Here is a 15,449-nt window from a genome sequence, read left to right as displayed (position 1 = left end):
TCTGTTCTCCCTTTTGTTTTTGTTTTTGTTTTTATTATTTTATTTATTTATTATCATTTGGAATAAAATTATAATTTCACGCAAAAGGGCGTGTCCAAAGACATGGCAGAAACTGTGTCGGTAATTTGGACGACTCACCGAGGGAGAGATTTTTAAAGCAACGAAAACTAAAGGGGACTAGTTTTTCTTAAGGACTGATTTCTTGAAAAACAAAACAAAACCCGTTAGTCAATTGAATCCAACGGATTGAGCGGAGGAGGATTGAATGTTGTTCCCGTTAACCAATATCCTTTGGAGTTGGTCGCGAGCGTGGGAAGATATTCGACAGCGAATGGCTCTGTTCTGTTAATATATATATATATATATATATTCTATTTATATATTTATTACAAAGTCACGGCGTAAGTGTGTGTATTTTCCCGAGAAACAAGCAAAAAAAAATATTGAATATAAAGGAGTAGTAGTTTCTTTCTTTATCTGGGTCGGTCTTTTATTTAACTTTGACCGAAGATACAAGGGTGGGGTGGGGGAAGAGGCTTTGCAGCTTTCGGCGCTCTTTCGTACTCTTTCCCTCCTTCCAGATTTAGCTGCCCTTCTACTTCTCGAACTATTAAAAAAAATATACTCTCATATCATATATTCATATCCATTTTCACGACATTTAAATCTATTTATATAAAACTGTATAGGGAAATTGCTTTTCTCAGCTTCACTCTCACTGAATCCACCAAATCTACCGCCATTTCTCCAACTCCACAGCTCACAAAAACGCTCTCTTGGTTATCAGGTAACTTCTTTTAAGCCTCTCGTTTTGTGTTGCATTCGTAGATCTTTCTTTTTTGTTTTGTTGGGTCTGGATTCTGCTGAGGAAATCCCGGTGATTCGATCCTGAAATGGTAGATCAAGAGGCCTTGCATATCATTTTCTTTTCAAAAAAAAGAAGAAATAATATTGTTTGGGTTTCTCACCGCGAAGCCTTTTGGATGGTCTTTCTCGTGAATTGATTTTAAACGTTGTGGTCTGGCTTACATCTCGGTGTAGTGCTTCCCTTGGATGAACAAGTAAACAAGAAATTAACAAATACTGACAAGTTTTTTGATTTAACTATTTCCTAAATTACCGCTAATGGCCTAAGATATTATTTATTTATTTTTAAATTTTTTTTTCTTCGGTGTGGGGAGATGTAGCTCATCTTTATTGATCTCTGAGAGTTCTAATTTTGTGATATAGGTCAGCTTGAACTGATGATGAGTGATAACATTACATTAGGAAATTGAGACTTGTGGGGAAACTTGACGCTGCATCTTCTATGCTGTCAATTGTGATTGAAAATATGGGCTTACTCTGCAGTAGAAACCGTCACTACAATGGAGCAGATACTGAAGAGAATGCACAGGTGAGTTCTTTTTCTCCTTGAATGCACAGGTGAGTTATGCTCAGTAAAATATATACTCTTTTATGCCCTTTTACTAATCGATGGTAGAGCAATTTTTATGTGGTATATAGGCTTCATTTTGATTGTAATGTATGGTTTTCAGGATGCAGAAATCGAAAGGCGAATTGAGCAAGAAACAAAAGCTGAAAAGCATATCCAGAAACTTCTACTACTTGGTACACATAACTTAAACAGTATTTCTTATTACCTCTGTAGTTTTGCATACTCTAAAATCATCTATTTGGTAGTTGAAGCTTGTTGAGATTGGAAAACTCGAATTCTAATGATTGACGACAGCTCAGGGCATCATGCATAGTTTTCTCTGGTGGTGCTTTGCAAAAATTAGATAGAGAAATATCGAATATGATTTTGTTAAGTATCACCTGTTTCTACAAATATGTGTACAATGCAAATTCCATTTCAAGTTTCGTGATTAAGTAGCAGTTAAAACCTTCCCAGTGTCACCCTCTTATGATTCGTAAAGAATCTTAAATTGTTTGACTATAATTAAGGATAATCCTGGATTTTGTGATTGCAGCTTAATCTGTAATGCCTTATAACATCCCATTGACCTTTATTCTGTTCATAATCGAATGAGTATCTCATGAAGTCACTTTTTTTTATTTTTTATTTTATTTTTTTATTTATATTTATTTTTTATTTTTTATTGGGGGACATTATTTAATGATTGCAATTTGACTAGTGTCCTTTGGCGACAGATAGAGTTAGAGTTTATAAAAGTGTTATTGTGACCAGATGACCAATTACATATTGATTAGTTAATATACTTCTTACAGGATAAGGGAAAACCAAAAGTAGTGGTCTTTGCTAGCAACTATTAATATTCTTACAGTTTTCCATTCCTTGTTTTGACCAGAATGTGACTTCCTTTTGTAGCTTTGGTGGTCAAGGTTGTGAATGCTTGGTTAGGTAGCTTCTGATTTTTGTTAGTTATGTGTGATTGCCTTCCTTCGCCCTTCTCTGTGCATCCAAGAGCTAATATCTTCTTCATGAATATAGTGATTGAAGATATTTATTGGTTTATTATGTACCTGAGTTGCTAATCTCGAGGGCTCACCTTTCTTCTTTTCCACCTTTGGAATGGCCTAGAGTTCATGATTATTGCTTATATGTATAAAAGTTATTCCTATAGTTTTAAGTCTCTACATTAGGGGCTTTGGCATAAATACATACTAGGGGTTGTCATTATTGTTGCTTTTTGGCTGACCCAAATGATGTGATCAATCTTTTGTTCTCAAGGTGCTGGAGAGTCTGGAAAGTCCACAATTTTTAAGCAGGCAAGATATTTTACGAGTCCCTCTTCCAAAGTGTATCCTCATCTTTATTTGAGATGCCAATATTTACACTAGAGTGCATGATCTGTGTGCAGATAAAACTTTTGTTTCAAACTGGCTTTGATGAGGCAGAGCTAAAGAGCTACATCTCAGTCATCCATGCCAATGTGTATCAGACTATAAAAGTATGCAATACTTGAAAGGGTGTGTTGGTTATTTCCCTTTCTGCATGTTACAAAGAGCATCTAGTGTCAGCTGTTTCTAGTAAATAATATAATTTTCTTGTGCTTAGATGAGTCTTAACCCTTATTATAATAAGGGAATGAGATAAATTTCAATCCTTGTATTCATTGCATGCTGAATGTTATTGAATAGATATTGCATGATGGATCAAAGGAGTTGGCTCAGAATGCCACAGATTCCTCGAAGTATGTTTTATCAAGTGAAAATAAGGTTTGAGTTCACACTTTGACCGTCTATTTTGTCGCCTTTGTGTGGTTTGATCTTTTGATTTAGTGACAATACTACAAAAATGAAATCTGGTAAGAAAGTCTTAACATAATTTATTTTTTAAGTGAAAACCTTGTTCATCCCTCAATCTTGTTTTGGAAATCTGGGCTTGTCAATTCAGTAGAACTTGCATTTTGTATCAGGCGATTGGCGAGAAACTATCAGAAATTGGAGGCAGATTGGATTGTCCGCGTCTCACTAAAGAGCTTGCATCCGAGATAGAGACTCTATGGAGAGATGACGCAATTCAGGTAGCTGTTGCTTCTAATATGCTGATTGCTTTACATCAGTCTCATTTTTTATCGAGTTATTCAGTGCTTGTCTTTTGTATTATCTTGATTAAGCTTTTCAGTCATATTTTCGTTTTGTTTCCCTTTTGAATTCTAAATTAAGCATGCTAAGTGTTTCTTTTCCTCTCTAAACACAGGAAACATCTGCTCGTAGTAATGAACTCCAAGTTCCAGAGTGTGCCCATTATTTCATGGAAAATTTGCAAAGACTGGCTGATCCAAATTATGTTCCTACAAAGGTATCCCTAATATTTCTTTATCTCAAAAGGGTTTTAGTGCATAACATAAAATTATGTTTTTAGTATCAGAATGTAAGCAAATGCCTCATGCCGTAAAAAGGAGCATACAGAAAATAATGTAATATCTGGATCTCTTGTGTATTTTCTAGTGTACTTTCTCCATTATGGAAGAGAGTTTCTATATATATCTCTCTACTACTTGCTCTAAGTCGTTCATTCTTCAATGTTTGAAAACATTTTAACCAAAATTTTATCTGCACATGCTGCTGTGGAGAATTGCTGCTGAGCTTTCTTTTCTTCTTTCAGCAGTGTTGAAGGGATGTTTTAGAGTATTTTAAGTACCTTTATATGTCTTTTCCCAAGTTTGGATTGCTTATTAATGTCTTTTCCCAAGTTTGGATTGCTTATTAATTAATCTAATGTTATTTATCCATGAAAAAAAAAAACACTAAGCAGCTTCAATGGAAACTGCTTATCTTCTACCACTGGGACATTCCAGCAGAGAGTGTAGGTTACAAAAGCTATCTTGTACCACCACCCATTCCATCTCATGGCGTGCATCACATTATAGCATCTCTATATAATTATTTATGTTAGTTAAGTGGAAGGTATATGTAGAACAAATTTCTTAAGGTATTTTGGTATTGCAGGAAGATGTTCTCTATGCCAGAGTTCGTACAACTGGAGTTGTAGAGATACAGTTCAGGTGAATATTCTGTGTGAAGTGTAAGATGACTTTCCATTATTAGGAAAATGTGGCAATTTTTCTATCTGCAGCATGCTCCTGTGCTTTGTCCTTCACTTCCCCAAGTCAGCAGCTCAACTGCAATTTTGACGGTATTATGTGAATCCAAATGAAAAAAAGAAAAATGCAGTCACGCTGGAAGTGCTGCTGCTAATTCATTTATTCTACACATGCCTCACTGGTGGTGCTATTAATAAAAACTTGCGGGTATTCCTTGCCTTATTGGTTAAGTAGTAGTTTGCAAAAGTGGAGAAGCTTATTAATTCATAAATGAGCAGGAGCTACATCAAAATCTAATGTAGTCTCTTGAGATGGGATATAGGAATCGACATTTAACTTCTCTATTAATACTTTTTTATACCAATAAGATACGATGATTTTTTGTGGCCAGATTGTAACATATGGCCCACTGAACACTCAAAATAAGAAACAACTCAACTCAACATAACCTTTTTTTCCCTTAACCCAACTACTTGGAATTGACTTAGTAAATCCATTTTTATCATACAGCTATGCCCATAGTCAAATTTAGGGTTATGGGCACAAAGGCTCTATCCACTGAAAAAAACTAAAAATAAGAGAAAACTCGACTCATGGCATTCCTCATCACTTTGATTTACTTGCTCCTTGTGCTGCCTTATAATTTCATGGTGCAGATGACCAAATCGTGCTATTTTGACTCTCTCATCTTTTCCTCAACTGCTTATAACTTTATTTTCTCTACTTTTCTTAATCTTTCTTGTCTTGCCACAGCTCTCAAAATTTTTGTAAGTTTCATTTATAAACAAATTCAAATCCACTGCTGAGGATGCACTCAGCGTTATGTGAAATAATGTCCTATTTATGACATGATCTATGCACATGCTAAATATTTTTGTTTGTAAAGCAACTTACATCTATGTTTAAAAGCATGAATGTTCAGAACTCAATTTTTTTTTATTTATTATTTTGTTTAACAATACAATCAACAACTCAATATTGGCAATGATTTTGGCAGCCCTGTTGGAGAAAATAAGAAAAGTGGTGAAGTATATAGACTCTTTGATGTTGGAGGTCAGAGAAATGAGAGGAGGAAATGGATCCATCTATTTGAAGGTGTTACAGCTGTAATTTTTTGTGCTGCCATTAGCGAGTAAGTTAACTGTTGCATTAATTTACGTTATCATCATATGCATCTAGCATGATGGCAATTAAGCCTGTCTCTGGTTAACCATTAGTTTTTTCATTGAGGGTTCCATTTGAATTGAACTGGTTTATCTCTCATTTTGCTTGTCAACTAAGTTCCAAAATTATCCTACTAGGGGCTTTTAGAATTCTATTTGCTATTTTTAAGGCCTCATCAATTGTTTGGATAATCTATATTAAAAAAAGTACTCTAGTTGCGTGATTATATTATGACTAAGTTTGCATAATAACTGCCATGAGGCCATTAATTTCCAGTAGCAAAGGTTGTTCTATGTCTGGTGCTCCATTAGTTTGGGGTGGCAAAAGACAACCAAAAGGAAGGGCTCAGAGCTTTTGTCAGTTAGACTCTCTGATTGGCACAATTGCCCACTTCTATCTCATAACATCTAAGATGATAGCATTACAATAAATGTGTAAAGCTGAAGAAGGCTTAAACTGACACTTGTGTTTCAGGTATGATCAAACACTCTTTGAGGATGAAAACAAGAACAGAATGATGGAGACAAAGGAACTCTTTGAGTGGGTCCTGAAGCAACCTTGCTTCAAGGTTTTCTTTGATGCCACTTCTGTAATGTATCTTTGTATGCACACGTGCACACACACACACACGCATACGCATATGGCCATACGTATATGCATACATATATTGTGGAGAGTTCTTTTCCAACATATTCTCTCTCCCTCTCTCTAAATATGACTTGTTATGAGCTTTATATTTTGGACAATTAAGATTTCTTTTACAACTTATGTCTTTTTCTTTTTCAACCTTTTTGGGTGCAGAAAACATCCTTCATGCTGTTTCTAAACAAGTTTGATATATTCGAGAAGAAGGTTCTAAAAGTGAGTCAGTAGAACGCTGCAAAACTATGAATTGGTGAAAACTTTGCATTTGTGTTTATGGGTCTTTGATGTTCTACATTCTGTAGGTGCCACTAAATGTATGTGAATGGTTCAAGGATTACCAGCCGGTATCGACGGGAAAACAAGAGATTGAGCATGCATATGAGTAAGCATTTACATCTTTCTGGTCCTTTTTGCATGGATAAAACAACTATAGACTATTTGACCATTCTAATTATCTGCCCTTCAGGTTTGTGAAGAAAAAATTTGAGGAATTGTATTTTCAGAGCACTGCTCCTGATTGTGTAGACCGGGTGTTTAAGATCTACAGGACCACTGCCCTTGATCAGAAGCTTGTGAAGAAGACTTTCAAGCTTGTAGATGAGACTTTGAGACGGAGAAATCTCTTTGAGGCTGGCTTATTATGACCACAGAGCAAGTTCTTAGGCCAAAAAAAGAAAAAGAAAAAAAAAGTGTTTGTTGATTGAACAACTTCATCAGATTTTGGGCATTAAGGTCAAGTGTACTAAATAGTAAATATCAACTCGATTCTTGATATCAGCATTTAATTACAATTAAATTCTGTTCAATTTATGGACCAACAAAAGCTTTTATTAAACTATTTAACGTTCCATAATCATGTTTGAAAAGGAAAAATGCTATCTTCACTACGACTTTGCTCCCTATTATTATTACTCAAATGAAAAATGTGACCAAAAAAAAAAAAAAAAAAAAAAAAACGTTTTTCTCATGAACTAATGACTTGGTTCTTTTTCTTTAGTTGACTTTTCTTTTCTTTGCCCCATTACATGAGCTATAGATTGGCAAAGGGAAATAATATTTTCAATAAAGTCGGAAAGTTTGAGGAAAAAGAGACCTGTTTCATCTGTAGTAATTCTACACGGACTTCACGGTAGGATAGATTATTTGTTTATTTTATTTTATTTTGAAAATGATTGATTATTGAAAATTAATAATGTTTTCTGTTTTTTTTTTTTTAATATTATTTATAATTTTATTTGCTTTGACGTGTTAAATTAAATTAATCTGTTAAGTTAGTTGACGAAATTTGATTATACGGAATAAATTTTTAATATATGGACTAATTGCAAATCAAATAAATTTTTGATTATACGCTGTTGTGATTTCTGTCCGATTTATGATTGGTCGATGTCCGTCCGAGAGGATCAACCATGAACAAAATAAAGATATTTGTATAGATTTGACCACTTTTCCCACGGCAGCACGATGTGAAGCCATATGGAAAGAAAGAAAAAGGGAAATCGTACTCAAATCAACGAAAACCTTTTTTTCTTTCTTTCTTGATTTTCTCAAATCTCACGTGTTTTCGGTGTTTCGTAATTGGTCAGTTTTAAAAATTAAGAAAATAAGATTTTTTTTTTCTAATTAGAAAAAAATAATAAAAAATTTAAGAAAATAAGAATGTAAGTGTCAAATATATATAATTTTAAGAGAAATTTTTTATTCTATAGTCGATGTTCTTCTTAAACGATCAATTGTGTCAATGTTTTTATTAAATTATTAAAAAAATTGTTAATGTTTTCTTAATGACAAAAATACTCTTTATAAAATTATTACAAAACTAAAAACTAAAAATAAAAAAAAAAGGGAAAAAAATTTAAAAAACCAATGCCAAATGGGGGTAGTTTTTTTCTTCCAATTTATAAAGATATTTTTGTTTGATTAAAAAAATTTTAGGGCCATTTTGTCTTTTTACTGGACGTGAGAGATATTGACGCTTTTTTTAAGTGGTTTAGGGGGAGTATTGATACTATTATTAGTTTAAAAGACATTTACAATAAAGTGGTAGTTTTAGGAAGTATATATATTGACACTAATGCTCCGTTTGTATCAACGTAAAATGTTTTCCAACGCAAAATATTTTCAAAAACGAAATCATTTTTCAGAAAAAATGATTTTCCTAAACATATTTTTCGGCGTTTGGCTCATACGAAAAAATAACAACGGTGAAGAGATTCTGGCGAGAGTGGCTAGAATCTTCCACTGGTTGGCCGGATTTTGGCCAGTTTCATTAGAATCTGGCACAATATAGTCGGATTTTCGACAAAAACTGGCCGAAACCCGAAGGCAATTGCTAGATTCCGGTATTGGCTGGAGGATTTCGGCGACCAGTTCTCAAAATTTAGGGACTTTCGACGGCAGATTTGGACTACCAAATAACTCCAATGACCAGTGGTCGTCAATTTTCACAAATGTACGTGCAATAATGAAAAGTTTAAATTCAGAATTCGATTAAAACTATAAATTGTTTTTCAAAAGTTAAAAGACTTTTTTCGGTTGACCATTATTCTCGGTGACACTAAACACAAAAAAAAAAAAAGAAAAAAAAGAAAAAAGAAAATATTTTATAGTCAAACAAATGTTAGATTCTTATTTTCGGGGAAAATGAAAGTAAAATAAATATTTTTTTCTTTTTTGAAGTTGTCTTTTGCCGTTAGCTGGGAAGCACGCGTACGGAACATGACGACTGAGAGAGAGACCGACCACACGTGGAAGAAAAGAGCGGTGAAAGAATCAGGAACCAAAGGGGACCTTCGAGAAAAAGTCGGCAAGTAGAGGGAGAAAGAGAAATAACCTTTTTCTTTATTTATTTATTTATTTTTAACCATTTTTTCAATTTTTTTCGTTCGGCCTTTGAATTGAATCAAACTCTGACGTGTTTCCCTTTCGTGCCCAAAGCATATTCCTTTTTATAGCTTTCGCTCCCTCTTCTCTTCACAAAATCCCAAAAAAAAAAAAAAAAAAACCCCTAACTTGCAAATGCAGAAGGCTTCAACCTCGTGATCCCGTCGTTGAAGCTTTCTGCTTCTTAATTTCAGGTTCTTTTTCCATTTATTTTTTCTTTTTATTGTTACCTGTATTTTCTGTTTGGCTCTTGAGAACAACAATGAGAGAAAATAAAAAGAATATAGAGGAAGAAAAAGAGAATGCTTCGTAAAGATAGTTCCTTTTCTCGCACTTTCTCGTATTTCCGAAGCAACCGACGGGGCCTTTAATTGATTTTCTCTTTTCATTTTTTTTTTTTTTTGGTCTTTCTAAAAATTTTGAATTCAGAATGAAAGGTGGTGCTTTATTTTTTATTGATCATAACCAATGGGATAAATAATGAATAATGGCAGACTTTGTTTCCTTCAGTTCTTTTAGAGTATCTTAATTTTTTCTTTGAGAACGTTATGAGTATTGTGATCTTTAAGATTTTTGAAATTTACTGATTTTATTGCATAACTGTTGGATGGAGTACACCTTTCAATTCGGAGTTCTTTTCTGCTGAGCAATTCAATTCTCATAATGGGTTTTGATTTCAGGAAGATTTAGTGGTGTTGGTGGAAGACCATTTTCATCTTTGAGAATGTTATGAGTATTGTGATCTTTAAGATTTTTGAAATTTACTGCTTTTATTGCATAGCTGTTGGATGGAGTACACCTTTCAATTCGGAGTTCTTTTTTGCAGAGCAATTCAATTACCATAATGGGTTTTGATTTCAGGAAGTTTTAGTGGTGTTGGTGGAAGACCATTTTCATCATGACCCCCTTATTCATTGATTAAGTAGTTTCCATGATGATAATAGTTTTTGTTTGGTTGCAAAAATTTGGGCCTTGACTAGGACTTGAAGCGCCTAGTTTCAATTTTAATGTTTGGTTGTATTGCATCATATGTCAATTGATTTGGAATTGATTTTAAAATTTTGAAAACTCAGGTTGTCTGGAAAATTAAGACCTTGGTCTTATTAAGTCTAACGTTTGAATCCTTTGGGTGTAAACAATTCCTTGGAGCCAACCCACCAGCGAAGCCGGAATATTACCCGATTCATGTGGAGGGCTGCTTTGCGCGGGTCCGAGGTTTACTTAATAGGGGTGGGTATACGAAGTGGCTCTACCTTGGAGGGGTTCCTTGTCATAAAAAAAAATTGAAAGAATTTACAGAATTCTCTGAACTTCCCTGCAACCCATTCTAATTTTCATATAGAATTCAAATTTGGTCATTCCAATAAAATCTGATGCAGCTGTCTTGTAATTCATATCTCATGCATAACTTTCCTTTGCAGGAGCTTTGAAGTCTGTACACCGGATATTGTAAGGACCTAACAAAATATGCGGAATAATTGGTTGTTTTTCATGGATCTTGATGGAAGCTCTCGAGACATCTTTCCAATTGAGCCCCTTGTATTGCACAATTATGGGGGTCATTTATTTTCGCAGATTAGTTCATTTGTTGATAATTCTATATACCAATCTCGAAACCTGTATGCCCCTGGGAGTATGGCTCTTCGAGAAGCATTTAGCTGTGTGTCAAAGTTAGCTGGTGCATTACTTTTTTGGATATCTAGTACGTCCACATCAAATTTGACTCAGGACATAGCCAGCAGTTCACATGGTCCGGAACCCAAAAGCTGTGCGTCTTCTACACAAGTTAAGCACATTATTTCTAGTAGACAAAATCTTGCTGGATTTCGCTTTATTCGATCAAAAGGAAAATCTTCCACCCCAGTGCGTTTTGATAAGATTTCAAGTTTCATGATGAAGCTCATGTCCAGAGAAACCAAAAGGCTTCAATCATATCCTTTGCTCTCATTAGCTGCTGCACTTGTACCACCATTTGATAACTTGTGAGTAGTCATTGTACATTCCTTAAGTAGATTGTCGTGCACTTTCTCCCTCCTTTTTTTTTTTTTTTTTAGTTCTGTTTTGACGTTGGTCTAACCCTAGAAACTTGTTTCTGTGTTGTTTGCCACCAGATCTTCCGAGGTACTAGCTGTTTCATTGGAGAATACTGATGTACAAGTGAATGGATATATGGATCAAAGGCCTTGTGAGGTTGAGAATCAACGATGTGGTGATCTATCATTTCCTGACTTGATCTGGACAAGACATGCCGTGGAGCCCAGAACTGGCATTGAGTTTCCTATGATTCGGGACACCATTTTAGCTGGAGAGAAGAGTTCCAGTTTAAGTTCAGAGGTAAACATTTATTGGAATCCAAATGGACGGTTGATCTTCTCAATCACAGTTACATTATTCTATACCAACTACAAATTATGCACCCTAATTTATAATTCATGTTTTAATTTACTCATGAAAAGAATTCCTGTTTTAATTTGGCTACTTATTAATGTGTATATCTGTGTTTGTACTGGTGATTTATTTGCTTCTCATTTTTTTTTTTTGAAAATTACCTCATATTTAATAGGAACTATACTGAAATTATAGGCTGTTAGTTGAAGAATATAGGTTAAAGCTTTATTCTTTGTCCTTCTACAAAGCTAGCTATCTCAAAAGATAAGGTGATGACTAGGTGGTCAATGCTGGATAAGAAATACTGAGTTCTGATGCTCTTTCAGGAACCCTGAGTTAGTTATGAGCTTTTACCACTGGAATTGATGTTGGCCAAATTTGAAGCAGATGTGTATCATATTGACTTTCTAGACTCAGCAGAAGTCCAGGAATTTTGAGTTTCATGTTGATATTGCCACTTCAAAATTATTATTTTAAAACTTCAATCTGTTTTATGTTCGACTACTTTAAAGTATTTACAATTTAATGGTGTACTTTGATGCAAAATCAGATATTTGCTTTCTATGAGTTCCTTGGCTGCTGTGCACTCTTCTCTTATCTATTTATGCTCTTAAAGTTCTGTTTCGTAAAAGGAAACAAGGGGGACAAGAAAGACCCCTTGCTTTTATTTAGACCAGAACCATGTGTGTTCCTAAGCCTGAGATTTAACTCTGTGGTTGTAGGCAACGGATTTAATCAAATGCATTCTTAGAATTCTTTCAAGAGATTTTACTTATCAAAAAATGATTTCGTTCTAGAGATTTTCCCATTTATAGTTTGTTCCCTATTTACTATTCTTTACATATGATGATAACTTGACGTGATTGATGCTGTGAAACCCTAAATTGTGAAGGTGTTGTGTTTAGTCCCACAATGGGTGGGTGGATTGTGAAGGCGTTGCATGAGTGTTAAGTCCAACATTGATTGTATATTAAGTGGAACTGAGCTTATAAGTGATCTTTGGAAGCCTCAATTTTAACTTTGACCAACACTTTTGAGGTATAGCATAGATATAGTTAGCATTTTCCCTAAGTTATAACAAATGGTATCAGAATTAACCTAATAACACCAGGTGATGCTGAGATACTGCAGCACAATGCAAGTCCGAATGAGGATGTTAGAGATTTGAATGGAGGAGAATTGAGTCCCTCATTAGTTATGTACTAGGTGAACTTAGGCTCTAAAAGTGATTTCAGGGAGTTCTAATGGAACTTTATTTAGTATTTTTGGAGTATAGCATAGACATGGCTAGCATCTTCTATAGGTTGTGATAGATGTCACTGAAGAATTATAAAAAGAAAAAAGAACCAGTTTAAAATTTTCTACTTTGAGGTGTACAATTCATTGTTAGAATTACCTATGAAATTTTGTACATGTGTGCAACTTCTTGTACTGAGCTCTCTATGTGTTATTGGTACTATTATTCCATTTCTTTTGTATTTTGCATTTAAGTGTCCTTTTTTCCTTGTATCAAATGTGTTAGATTTGAACAACTTCTATATGCATTTCAGGTTCTCGTTGGAACTGGATCAAGAACTATGAAAATAATCAAAATCAAATCTCTTAAGGTCTATGCATTTGGTTTTTGTAAGTATTTTTAGATTTCACTTTATGCTTCTGTGTCATTTAGTGTAAGTCCGCAATATTTTCCCATTCAATGTGATATGCTTTCTTGATCCTTTCTTGTAGATGTTCATCCCTACTCTGTCTGCGAGAAATTGGGTCCAAAGTATGCTTCAGTTTCCGTGGACGAACTAAATAAACGCCAGGATTTTTATCAGGATCTTCTCAGGTATTCAGCAATGGTTATCAACCTAGACAATTTGTTTTATTGAACTTCATGGCTTTGCTTCTTGTTTTCACAAATGGATGAAAGCCTTTCTCATTTGTGGTGCAGGGAGGATATTAATATGGCTGTTAGGCTTGTAGTGAATTGCAATGGGATGAAAATCAATGCTGTGAAAGAGTGAGTTAGATATCTTCTTCTGGACATATATTTGGTGTTGGAACAACCTCGACATTTGTGGGTGTATTGTCTTTCACAATTATATTGCCTGATCTGTCTGCATTTTGGCTTGTGAAGATCTGCTGAACTGTCTGAGCTATGAACTCTTTTGTCTTGGTTTAAGCAGTTATGCTTTTTATTGGATGTAGGAGGCTTTGTTCACAATTTTTATTGCATGATATGTTTTCATTTTGGCTTGCTAAGATCTGCTAGGTTAACATGGTTTAAGCAGTTGGGCTATTGGTTGGATATAGGCATTGAGGCCCTAGACTTGTCATCTATTATTTATTTTTAAAAGTCGTACCCTCTCTGAAGCCTTATTTTGATGTAGTACAACCTAGCTAGTTTCAACTGAGCCTGATTTTTCTTTGCTCAGCTCAGCCCCTAGAGAGCACTTTTACTGTGTGAACTGATAAATGGTGACTGACAATGAAATTCATGTGCTATCTTCCTCATTTGAGTGTTTTAATTACATTTCTTGCAGTGCTTTCGAGAAATCCCTTCGAGGCCGACTGGTAAAGGTAAATGATTGTGGAAATCCTTTTTTTTTTTTTTTTTTTTTTTGTGCTCTACATGAAATTATTGCCAACTCTTGACTGTTTATTATTTATTTTTGGCTAATCAGATAAACCCAGACACCGATTACCATTGCCTAAGAACGTTTGGTTCATACTTCAAACAAGATACTCCAATACCTGCGGTAATATGCTACCAGTCTTTGCATTTCTTTTCTTTGTTGGTATCACATTGTTAATGTAACTTGCATGGAACATTTCAGGGAACGACAATTGATTTTCGACGAACGGCTGATGGACAGCTAATTACTGAAAGTGAGTAGTTATCTTTGTGATGGCTTCCGTTGAAGTCTTCTCTCCTCTCCTCTCCTCTCCTCTCCTCTCCTTCACCCTTAATGTTGGCCAGTGTTCTTAGTTTGCTGCTAATGCACTACTAGTTATAAATTGTATGAATTCACTTCAAAGTTCAATCCATACTAGATGAAGGAGTGAAATTGATTTCACAAACTTTCTTAGTTTGTGTGTGAGATTGAATTTCATTGTTTATTTTTGCAGTTGGAGGTAACCAGATTGGAGCAGTCCATAGCAAGGATTTGTGTAGTAAGTGGATCTTATCTTCACTTCTTTTCTTTTTCCATTTTTCAAAAAAAAAAAAAAAAAACTTTTTGAGGGTATTAATGACAAAAGGGTACAAATCAAATAAATATGCATTTCTTTACTTCCAGGGGCTTTGTTTGACATGTACATCGGAGATGTTCCGGTGTCAGAGCAAACGAAAGAAGAGATTGGCAAAAATGTAGCGAATCTCATTAGAAGGTGCTGAACTGGTTGATTTCCTTACTCCATTGCCCCCCTTTTTTATATGGGAAAGTGGTTGGCCCGTTACATAATAATAGTAGGTCTGTTGTGGAGGATTTATTTGATGGCGGCCGGAGAAAACAGCCGGCCGCATGTCGGGGGGGTTGCATACATGGTATAGCTCAAGTTTAATTGCCCTCTCTGCAATTCATTGTACCCTTTTATTTGGGATTCACATCAATTAGATCACTGTTAGATTTATGTTTTTATACCCCCCCCCCCCCCCAAAAAAAAAAAAGAAAAAGAAAAAGAAAAAGAAAAAAAGAAATAAAACAAAATACAAACAAGAATGCAGTTTCGGCGCTATTTCCTCATTCTTTTGTTTTGTTTGGAATATAAAAGCTATTTAGTATGCTGCACATATTAACATCAGTCACATATATGTCGGAAAACTATATTACTCACACCCACACTCACACCAGCAATGATTCAATGAAG

At 34.7% G+C, this 15,449-nt stretch overlaps 2 protein-coding genes across 4 annotated transcripts; both read left to right on the top strand.

Moving 5' to 3' along the window:
* Positions 1–475: 475 nt before the first annotated feature.
* Positions 476–7,158, top strand: LOC133867166 (guanine nucleotide-binding protein alpha-1 subunit). 2 transcript variants are annotated; one of them, XM_062303863.1, is made up of 14 exons: positions 476–787; positions 1,270–1,396; positions 1,539–1,611; positions 2,696–2,733; positions 2,826–2,915; positions 3,106–3,183; positions 3,384–3,491; positions 3,668–3,769; positions 4,420–4,475; positions 5,512–5,646; positions 6,153–6,246; positions 6,480–6,539; positions 6,626–6,705; positions 6,790–7,158. In XM_062303863.1, exons 2-14 carry the CDS (start codon positions 1,310–1,312, stop codon positions 6,965–6,967), a joined length of 1,179 nt encoding a protein of 392 aa, XP_062159847.1. In that variant the 5' UTR covers positions 476–787; positions 1,270–1,309; the 3' UTR covers positions 6,968–7,158. The 2 variants fall into 2 exon arrangements, with proteins under 2 accessions (XP_062159847.1, XP_062159846.1); XM_062303862.1 differs by having other exon boundaries at positions 477–787; positions 1,231–1,396.
* A 2,054-nt stretch (positions 7,159–9,212) lies between these two features.
* LOC133867288 (fatty-acid-binding protein 2) lies at positions 9,213–15,231 on the top strand. Of its 2 annotated transcripts, XM_062304006.1 has the most exons (12): positions 9,214–9,400; positions 10,280–10,436; positions 10,628–11,188; positions 11,318–11,540; positions 13,145–13,220; positions 13,323–13,425; positions 13,531–13,599; positions 14,123–14,159; positions 14,264–14,338; positions 14,417–14,468; positions 14,709–14,753; positions 14,879–15,231. In XM_062304006.1, the coding sequence occupies exons 3-12, from the start codon at positions 10,674–10,676 to the stop codon at positions 14,974–14,976; spliced, it is 1,293 nt and encodes a 430-aa protein (XP_062159990.1). In that variant the 5' UTR covers positions 9,214–9,400; positions 10,280–10,436; positions 10,628–10,673; the 3' UTR covers positions 14,977–15,231. The 2 variants fall into 2 exon arrangements, with proteins under 2 accessions (XP_062159991.1, XP_062159990.1); XM_062304007.1 differs by lacking the exon at positions 10,280–10,436 and having other exon boundaries at positions 9,213–9,400.
* Positions 15,232–15,449: the final 218 nt, after the last annotated feature.

This window comes from Alnus glutinosa, chromosome 4, assembly GCF_958979055.1.
Source record: "Alnus glutinosa chromosome 4, dhAlnGlut1.1, whole genome shotgun sequence".
Lineage (NCBI taxonomy): Eukaryota > Viridiplantae > Streptophyta > Magnoliopsida > Fagales > Betulaceae > Alnus > Alnus glutinosa.
The sequence above is the reverse complement of the archived record's forward strand: the minus strand, read 5'-3'. Positions and strand labels throughout refer to the sequence as shown.

Excerpts from the sequence above, each read along its gene's own strand:
- LOC133867288 (XM_062304007.1), top strand. The coding sequence starts at position 10,674 with ATGCGGAATAATTGGTTGTTTTTCATGGATCTTGATGGAAGCTCTCGA. Across the intron at positions 11,189-11,317 it reads GTACCACCATTTGATAACTT|ATCTTCCGAGGTACTAGCTG; the intron begins GTGAGTAGTCAT and ends GTTTGCCACCAG. Across the intron at positions 13,221-13,322 it reads GGTCTATGCATTTGGTTTTT|ATGTTCATCCCTACTCTGTC; the intron begins GTAAGTATTTTT and ends CCTTTCTTGTAG.
- LOC133867166 (XM_062303863.1), top strand. The coding sequence starts at position 1,310 with ATGCTGTCAATTGTGATTGAAAATATGGGCTTACTCTGCAGTAGAAAC. Across the intron at positions 1,612-2,695 it reads CCAGAAACTTCTACTACTTG|GTGCTGGAGAGTCTGGAAAG; the intron begins GTACACATAACT and ends TTTGTTCTCAAG. Across the intron at positions 5,647-6,152 it reads TTTTGTGCTGCCATTAGCGA|GTATGATCAAACACTCTTTG; the intron begins GTAAGTTAACTG and ends CTTGTGTTTCAG.